This window comes from Nelumbo nucifera, chromosome 3 (assembly GCF_055504915.1).
Source record: "Nelumbo nucifera cultivar China Antique chromosome 3, China Antique-T2T, whole genome shotgun sequence".
NCBI lineage: Eukaryota > Viridiplantae > Streptophyta > Magnoliopsida > Proteales > Nelumbonaceae > Nelumbo > Nelumbo nucifera.
In genome coordinates, this window is record NC_142651.1 from 45,271,309 (window position 1) to 45,281,334 (window position 10,026).

A 10,026-nucleotide genomic window follows, 5' to 3' on the forward strand; every position below is an offset into this window, starting at 1 on the left:
TCTGTAGATTCCTCTTTCGTGATACATTTCCAAAGAGCTTTCTTAATATATTCCTTTCCCTAGCTCCACACGCCTCCAGATCGTAGAATGTTCTTGCTTTGCTTCGAATTGAATTAAATAATCTTTCCCTCACCTATACTTCATTCGAGTTTTTTGAAAATATTGAATCTTCCCTTTTCCAAACTTCACACGCAATCTCAGCAAGAAAAGCCTGGTTAAGAATATTTGAATCCATAGCACCTACAACTCCGTACTAGGTGGAATATAAGTAATTTTTATCTTGCTTGCTTCCCAATAAGAATTTTATTTTTTTAATTTATCCAAGTTGTGTGACACAGGTTCGTTGGAAGTTTCATCATTTGCATTGTGGCATATATTGTACTGGGAGAGAGAGAGGTAAACTTTGATATGTGTACAAGGCAGCTGAGCCACATTAGTGATTTGGTGCGGTTTGAAATTTAATTTCCCCATTTAATTATTTCTCTGTTTTCAGTTTTCAAGTAAGTATCACTAACTAATGCGGTATTTGGTTTCATTGTTGTTTTATGAGAAAATGGTGTTAAGTCGGAGTTACATTAGTGATTCATCTTTTAATGATCAAATCTGTTGTTTGGTTGGCCGTTTTCTTAGAAAATGGAAAAGAACACTGATTCTCAAAATTGAAAAAAATTGGGAAATGCCAATTTTGACGTTTTTCTTTTCTCTAAATGTTGCAAGGCATGATCACTGATGTGGCTCGATTTGGTTCGGTTTTCTTACCAAAGACCTCCAAACATTGAAAACACCAGACCATTGCATTGCCATTTTCTGAAAAGACAAGACGTAATGTAACCAAACACCTCCTAATAATATTCATTTATGCTGTATTTGGTTTAAAAGAAGAGGTAGGGAAAGGAATGAAGGGAAATATAAGAAAACCATTACAAACCTTCATTTCCTTTGGTTTCTCTACTATTTTTTTCATCAAACCAAACAAGCTAGCCTTAAGGAAAGACATAAACAGCCCCCTATATAGAATTCTAGAGCAACAAATGTTTCAGCTGCTCTTGCATGTGGGAGGGGCCCTTGCCTGGAAAGTCGGAAGGACAGTCAAACCCACTAACCCCTAAGGCTCAGTTTTGAAGGAGTACAAATATAAATATGTACAGTGCAAATACATATAAAATAATACAGAATATGAGGTTTTGCATTATACAAATTTGCATTTGTACTCTTTTCAAACTGAGCCTAAGAAATTCATCCAATACTCACTAAAGAGTAAAGAACGCACAGAGGGAAATTGAATCATTGAAGGGTCTTAAATTTGATTCTATTAATTCACTCCTTGGGCTGAGTTTGGAAGGAGTACAAATGCAAATATGTAGAAGACAAAACCTATATTTTGTATGTATTTACGCTGTACATATTTGCATTCGTACTCCTTCCAAACTGAGCCTTGAAAACAAAACGTGCTTTTACAAAGCAACGAATCCTAATTAATGGAACAACATTAATTGCATTACTTACTTTTGTATAGATTATATATATATATATATATATAGCACCCACGAGACAGCTCTCACTTTGCTAGGTCTAGAAAAGGTGACCAACAAACCTGATGACGATCATGCTTTGTTTACGTGGAGAGAGAAGGATAACACATTACAGCAGCTCTCATCAGATACTGTTGGTTGGGGAGGGAGATTTCTCCTTCTCTGCTTGCTTAGCCAAGGCTTTCCGCTCCGCTACAAACATGGTCTCCACTTCCTTGGATTCTAGAAGTAATACACTATCTTTTCTGGTTTTCTGTTATCAATTTTTTTTTTTTTTTTTTTTCTGGAAGTCAAGAGTGTTCAATTGGGTGGTGCCTTATTCTAATCTGAATCTTTTGGGTATGAAAACACACAGAAATGCTTTTGTTTAAACACCCAACAGCAAGGGAGAACTTGGACGTACTGGAGAGTCTGGGTGGCGCTATTGTGCATGGAATGGATTCACATACCATGGTGCAGCATCCTTTCCTCAAGGATAGAAAGTTTGACAGAATAGTCTTTAATTTTCCTCATGCGGGCCTTATCTACCCGTCTGAATGTGCGCAGGACCAAATTAAGTAAGCTTCCACACAAACAAACTGAACTGCTTTAGGTGTTGTGGGTTCTGTTCAATTCACATGTGCGCCCCATAACACATCCCAACCGTATATTGGGATGTGCATGTGGGAGATGTTCTCGGTGCATGCTGAGATGTGCATGTGGGGCGCCCATGAAACGCTCTTTGTTGGGCGCAGACGTCAACTCGGCTCAGTTGTGTATCAACCATGCATACGACATCATCTTCTGTTGGTCTACTTTTCTTTGCCAAAACTCAAAACAATTGAACCACTTCAACTTCTGTCATATCTTCGTGGAGTTGAAGCCCAGAACAAAGCTAGAAAATCCAAGCCCAATCCTTTCACTAATCCTGTTTGGTACAAGATGGGCCCACCTTTGTGTGGTTTCTCCACTACAACTCTACAAATCCTGTTTGGTACATATACATAAAGATAAAGGCCTAGAGTTAAGGGGGTGATCATTTGTAACCCTGCCCCAGAATTTTCAGGCTTGGACAACCTCGGTGTAGCCCCGGCCTACAACATCAAGCCTGGAAATTCCTTGGCCTTGGCCCAATATCTTAGGCCCAGCCCGACCAGCAGTCCTACTTACTTCCATGCATGTGGCATTTAGCTGTAAGAATTAAAATGGTGTTAGCAACTTAACCTTCCTTTGGATGTCATATTCCAATCGGATGATTCAAAATGAATCAGCTAGCATTTGTAGAACATGCATTGATAAACTGTGTAAAGAAAACCTGAAGATTTATTACTTAACCTTGATATATATATATATATATATATGTTTATGTTCCCTGGCCTGCAGGCTTCATCAAGGGGTGGTGAAAGGTTTCTTTACAAATGCACGTGATATGCTGACAGAAAAGGGAGAAGTTCACGTGACACATAAGACAACTCATCCTTACAATAAGTGGGAGGTGGAGAAGCTAGCGGAAGAGGAGGGACTCTGTTTGGTTGAAGAAGTAGGTTTCTCTAAGAAGAACTATCCAGGATATCACAACAAGAGAGGTTATGGAAGGAAAAGTAACCGGACTTTTCGAGTGGGAATGTGCAGCACATTCAAATTCTCTTTGTCAAAGTCAACAAAACAGTCCGATATATAATTATAGGCCTTTATATTGGACTACAAGAAATCCAACTTCTTCCCCCAATTATATTATTCTGGTGAAAAAATGAGATTGTGTACAAGCTAAGTGCATCTTGGGAATCTCTTACAGTAGATTCAAGGTTCAAAATTTTCTAAATCGCCATCGTACCATGGGTTCACTTAAACGCCAGTCCCAACTACAGTCGCATATTGGGAACATCTTCCTCTGAATGGCAAGATAGATGTTCCCAATATGCGGCTACAGTGTCCTGTTGGGACAGTGTTGGGAGCTTTTTGTTGGTATTAGATCCCTATTCTTTTTAAAGTTTTCCCCACAACCGAAACTTGTGTTTTTAAACATTTAAAACTGATTCTATGGCTCAGTTCTGAACGAGTATAAATACAAATATGTACAGTTTTGAAGGAGTACAAATACAAATACAAGGTTTTATACTCTACATATTTGCATTTGTATTCCATCCAAACTCAGCTTTTGTGAAAATTTCAAAGTGAAAAAAATAAAAAGGTACACCCAAAAAGAGGAATGGAGTTTTGATAATTTAAACCTCGAATGGATTTTTTCCTATTTATATTTGGGGTTGGGACCTGTTTGGGAGAATTGGAGTTTTCATTGAGCTTGAGCTGTTTTGGGGAAGCCACCAAAAGATGATTTTACAAAATAGGCAGGATCTACTGAAAGCAACAAGTGCGCAAACACCGGCCCAGAGCCCCAGAATGGATCCTTATTTGGTCAAATTATAAGCATATACATTTAAAAAATTATCAGATTGAATACTGTTTAGGGGTGCAACTAAGGTTGGTCCAAGTTAGCATTTTAGACAGATTTTGGCTTGGGCCTTGGCTTGGTCCAAACTAGCCCAACCCAATCTTGTCCAAGTTGCACCCTTAATAGTATCAAATTTGATCAGAGTGGTTTCAAAATTTAAGATCACCTTTCAAACTCAAAATCTAATTCAAACAAATTATGACATTTGAATAAGATGAACTGGCCATGAATAGGGAAACAACATACCTCTCATAAGTCATCTAGTAAGACAACGATTATCTAGAGGATTAAATCGTACTTGTTGTTTCGAGGGTAAGTCTCATGCCCCCCTCCATATCATTAATAAATTCTTTTTTTTTTTTTTTTCTTTAGACTGCGTTTCGTTGCAATGCAATATTTTGCACTAGTACAAATGCATGAGAGTGTAAATGAAAAAATGCAAATTCTGGTTTAATTATGTTTGTGGTTTTATTTTATTCTGCTTCATGTTTTAATTCACTTAATTTGTACTGCAATTAAACAAAATAAGTTAAAATTTGAAACAAAAATAAGTCAAAATTTATACTCAAATCATTTGCACTGCCATGATTTTGCATCAATACAAATTTATTTGCATTGCAACCAAAGACAGCCTTGAGAAAAAAAGATAATGGTCTTGATACGTAAAATAAATTCAAAAAATTTATGTTGGAGTACTCAATGACAACAAACAATATGAACTTTCAATTATAGAATGTGATATGATAAAAAACCAAGTTTTACCTAAAGAGAAAGGAAGGGAAAAAGATATCCTAATTCGATAAAAAGTCTAGTAGAAGTTTTGAAGATAAAGGATGATGATTAAGGAGATATTTTAATTGAAGTATGTCAACACAATTTGAGTCTATGGATCATGTAAAACCTTGACTTTTCTTATGTTCATGTATATCTTTTTTGTTATATTAATTTTACTATTTTCTTTGTAGAAACTTCGTGCAGGATTGAGGGTGGAGTTGATAGATTTCATAGTCTTTTTTTCTTAATATTGAGACTTTTAAGGCCGTGTTTGGCAAGTCTTTTCGCGTGGGCTTCGGGCTGTTTCGAAGCACAGAAGACTGAATTTTACGCTTTTTCTGTTTGGTAATAGAAAGATCTAATCGGGAAAAGCTCCAGCCCATAAAAGACGCCAAAAACCTGAATTTGGGCTTTTTCAGGAAGCTTCAAATGAAGCTTTTATAATCTTTTAGCGCCATGTCTTCTTTGAACATGTGGTACGATATACACGCTTGAGAGAAACTTGGTCATCTTTCCACAAAAACTATTTGAATGTGTAAGTGGGACCTACCAATGATATGTGGGGCCTACCATGGGAAATGTATGTAGGGCCCACATTAGGTATTATGTGGGATCTACCTTGAAGAATGTATGTGGGCCCCACATACATGTCCAAACATGGACCCACATGCATGTCCACCAATTGCATGGTATGATCACTGATGTGGCTGGATTTGGTGCAGTTTTCTTACGAAAGACCTCCGAACATTGAAAACACCATACCATTGCATTGCCTTTTTCTGAGAAGACAAGACGTACCGTAACCAAACACTTCCTAGTAATATTCATTTATGCTGTATTTGGTTTAAAAGAAGAAGTAGGGAAAGGAATGAAGGAAAATATAAGAAAACCATTACAAACCTTTCATTTCCTTTTCTTTCTCTATTATTTCTTTCATCAAACCAAACACAGCCTTAGGGAAAGAGACAAATGTTTCAGCTGCTCTTGCATGTGGGAGGGACCCTTTGCCTGGGAAGTCGGAAGGACAGTCGAACCCACCAACCCCTAAGAGACTCATCCAGTACTCACTAAAAAGTAAGAAGAACGCACAGAGGGAGATTGAATCATTGAAGGGTCTTCCAAACTGAGCCTTGGAAACAAAACGTGCTTTTACAGAACAATGAATCCTAGTTAATGGAACAACATTAATTGCATTACTTACTTTGTATAGATTATATATATAAGAAAAGGTGACCAACAAACCTGATGACGATCATGCTTTGTTTACGTGGAGAGAGAAGGATAACACATTACAGCAGCTCTCATCAGATACTGTTGGTTGGGGAGGGAGATTTCTCCTTCTCTGCTTGCTTAGCCAAGGCCTTCCGCTCCGCTACAAACATGGTCTCCACTTCCTTGGATTCTAGAGGTAATACACCAACAACCTTTTCTAGCTTGTTTTCTGTTATCATGACTAAATAACCATGTATCACAAACTTGATATCAATTTCTTGCTTCCACAAACCATAGTTTATTTTTTTTCTGCAAGTCAAGAGTAGTGTTCAATTGGGTCGTGCCTTATTCTAACCTGAATCTTTTGGGTGTGAAAACACACAGACACGCTTTTTCTTAAACACCCAACAGCTTGGCTCAACTTGGAAGAACTTGAGAAGCTGGGCGGCGCTATTGTGCATGGAGTGAATTCACTTACCATGGTGCAACATCCTTTCCTCAAGGATAGAAAGTTAGACAGAATAGTCTTCAATTTTCCTCATGCGGTCTCAGTCTGAATGTTTAAGTAAGCTTCTACCCAAACGAACTGAACTGCTTTAGGTGTTGTGGGTTCTGTTGAATTCACTTCTGCGCCCCACAGAACATTCCAACCTTCTATTAGGATTGCGATGTGGGATGTACATGCGGAAGATGTCCCACAGCACATCTCCGCCGTGTCCCGATGAGGCGATGATAATACCAGAACGGATGATTTCATCCTGGGCATCGGAAGATGTTTCCAATACATAGCAGACAATCTTGTGCGGGGCTGATTGAACACTTCAACTTATGTCATATCTTCTTGGAGTTGAAGCCCAGACCAAAGCTAGAAAATCCAAGCCCAATCCTTTCACAAATCCTGTTTGATACACGATGGGCCCACCTTTGTCTGTTCTCTCCACTACAAGTCTACAAATGACAAATCCTGTTTGGTAACATACATAAAGATACAGAGCTAGAGTGAAGGGGTGATCATTTGTAACCCAGCCCCTGAATTTTCAGGCTTGGACAACCTCGGTGTAGTCCTGCGGCCTACAACATCAAGCCTGGAAATTCCTGGGCCCAGCTCGACTGTAAGAATTAAAATGGTGTTAGCAACATAACCTTCTATTGGCTGTCATATTCCAATTGGATGATTCAAAATGAAGCAGCTAGCATTTGTAGAACATGCCGCATCCTAGTCCCATACGCCACAACTCGAATCACCATTGATAAACATTGTAAAGAAAACCTAAAGATTTATTACTTAACCTTGATATATATCATCCCAGGCGTCACCAAGATGTACTGAAAAGTTCTTTAGAAATGCACGTGACATGCCGACAGAAAAGGGGAGAAGTTCACGTGGCACACCAAACGGTTTATCCTTACAGTGAGTGGGGGGTGAAGCTAGCGGAAGAGGAAGGACTCTGTTTGGTTGAGGAAGTAGCGTTGTTTAAGTGCAGTGGGACTATCCAGGATATAACAACAAGAGAGGTTGTGGAAGGAAAAGTAATCGGACTTTTCCATTGCGAAGATGCAGCACATTCAAATTCGGTTTGCCAAAGTCTACAAAACAGAGTCCTATATATAATTATGGGCCTTTATGTTGGACTACAAGAAACCCGACTTCTCTTTTATGCATCTTTTGGCTTACAAAACAAGTTCAACTTTGAAAGATTGGGTGTATCGGGTCGAGGGTCTCTGCGAGAGAGATGATTTATTGATTTGTACTTGAATTCTCTCTGCTTTCTATGCGTTGCTTTTTGTCCTTATGTTTTCCTACTTTTTACTAATCGCTTGAAGGTCTTGGGTTTGTTCTACGGTACTGATGCCCTCTTTAATGTATTCATTGCATACTTGCCCTGTTTGGCAAGGTTTTTCCGTGGTACCTTTTGGCTTAATGAAGTTTGGTGAAAAAACTAGATTGCGCAAATTTATTATCCTTCAACCGAAAATGTGTTTTTCAGACAACCTGAATTTGCTGAAAGCCAAAAACATGCAAATACACTAAGAATACAACATTCAGCCACAGAAGGGTAACATCTCCGGACTCTTGAACCTTTTTTTTTTTTATCAAGCCCCAAAATTTACATTCGCTGGAGGGATGTAGAACCGTTACCCTCTCAAAAAGATCTATACATGACGTCGTCGGCTCAATATATACAATCAAAATTTCAAGCACTCCAAAAAAGAGTAATAAAACCAAAATAATCGACATGATTGAAGGTAAGGAAGCCTTGTGCCGTCCTCTCCTAGTTTGGATTTGACAGTCATTGGGATTTCCTCAGGACAGCTGAAAATGGTCATATACTTGGGTCAGTGCAACTCAATAACTTTTCCTCACAAAATTGTGTTCATACCGTTTCCACAGTCTCTTCTTTTTTTTTTTTTTAAGCGGTAAGGTAAGAGAAGGTTACATCTCATCCAAAATAATAGATTGGATACAATCTGGAATAGAGGACCAAGGAAATGATTGGTTTTGTTGTAGAACAAATTAGGCAAGCCCATGGGCTGCTTTATTACAGGACTGAGGGGTGTGATACCAAACACAGGATAAGAAGGATCTTGAGATGGTTTTACAATCCAAGGCAATTAATAACGATCTCCAAAGGGCTTCCAGATCCGAAGAGAGAACTTGGATAGCAACTTTTGCATCACTTTCTATGATAATTGGGCCCATGATGAAAGATTTTGCTAGTCGAAGATCCTCTAAAATTGCTTTGAATTCAAATTCAATGGGAGAAGAACTTCACCAACAAGGCTCTAGCAACCAGGAGAGATCCAAATTCATCTCGAACAATGACACCAACTGCAGTTTTTAATGGAGTCCATGCTCCATCAGTATTGATTTTGATGTGCAGATGAGGAGGTTTGTTCCAAACTGTTGAGGTCCATTGAAGAGAAGAATGAGGAGAGGAACCCAAGTTTTCTAGCTGGGTCATTAAAGGTCTTCCACGCATGTTCACCAAGTCTCCAAGGTGGGCATTATAGGGAAAGAGAACGGCTGAATGAGTGAATGGCTTCTCATTAAAATAGGTTTGACAACTAGCATTCCAAATATACCACAGTAGAATAGTGCCTCTAGCAAATAAGGAGAGATCGGACTCTTCTTTAATAAAGCAGCCCATGGGCAGTGAAAGAATACCTTGATCATTGCAAATGTTGATTCGCAAACCCATGGACGAGGCAAACCGGATTGGTTGAACCGTTGGGCAGTGAAAGAATAAGTGGTCCAAAGTTTCAGGATCTTCATGGTATAGTCTACAGATGGGATCAATGTGATTCGATCTCTTGGCAAGATTAGTAGACATAGGAAGGGCTCCTTTGCAAACAACGCTAAATAAAAGGATATTATTCTAAGTAGGATGAATTTTATCTTTCAGAAAGATTTCCAGCTCAATCCTGGACAAACCCACATAGAGTGTAAAGATTCTGGAGAATTGGAAATAAGCTTGTACCCCGAATTACAAGTGTAGTTACCATGAGGAGTTAAAGTCCAAACCAGGGTATCCCCATGGGAATGAGAAGTTGAAGGGATACTAGTTCTCAAAATCATACTAACTATCTCCTCATTGAAACCCTGTGTGCACATAGCATTACTCCAATTATGAGAGTGCTGATCTATAAGAGTAGCCACCATGTTTATGGGCTGGTTCCAAGTTGCAGGTTTGTCTATAAGACCAATTGGCAGCCAAGGATCATAAAAAATGTTAACATTCCACCCGCTACAGATAATCCACTTATACCCTTTAATTAGGCCATTTCTCAATCAAGAACAACACTCCAAAGAGGTGAAACACTAGATTTTTTCTTCTGACGCCAGAAAGAACCATTTAGAAGATATTTTGCACGGAGAACCTGGGCCCATAAAGAGTTATTTTCCTTTAAGAAATGCCAAGCAATCTTCATTTTGAGTGCTTTGTTGACCAAGCCAAAATGTCTGAACCTTAGACCACCTTTCTCAGTAGGAAGTAAAAATGAATTCCAAGCCTTGAGCTAAAGAGGTGTTTTCCCATGAGACACACCCCACCAGAAGTCTCTGTAGACGGCAGTTAG

General features: G+C 38.8%; 1 protein-coding gene across 4 annotated transcripts; it reads left to right on the forward strand.

Moving 5' to 3' along the window:
- Positions 1 to 255: 255 nt before the first annotated feature.
- LOC104611424 (uncharacterized protein At4g26485-like) lies at positions 256 to 3,306 on the forward strand. 4 transcript variants are annotated; one of them, XM_088902139.1, is made up of 5 exons: positions 269 to 396; positions 718 to 822; positions 1,571 to 1,760; positions 1,888 to 2,089; positions 2,895 to 3,306. In XM_088902139.1, exons 3-5 carry the CDS (start codon positions 1,598 to 1,600, stop codon positions 3,190 to 3,192), a joined length of 663 nt encoding a protein of 220 aa, XP_088758265.1. In that variant the 5' UTR covers positions 269 to 396; positions 718 to 822; positions 1,571 to 1,597; the 3' UTR covers positions 3,193 to 3,306. The 4 variants fall into 4 exon arrangements, with proteins under 4 accessions (XP_010276750.1, XP_088758265.1, XP_088758264.1 ...); XM_010278448.3 differs by lacking the exon at positions 718 to 822 and having other exon boundaries at positions 256 to 396; positions 2,895 to 3,305; XM_088902138.1 differs by lacking the exon at positions 718 to 822 and having other exon boundaries at positions 287 to 500; positions 2,895 to 3,305.
- Positions 3,307 to 10,026: the final 6,720 nt, after the last annotated feature.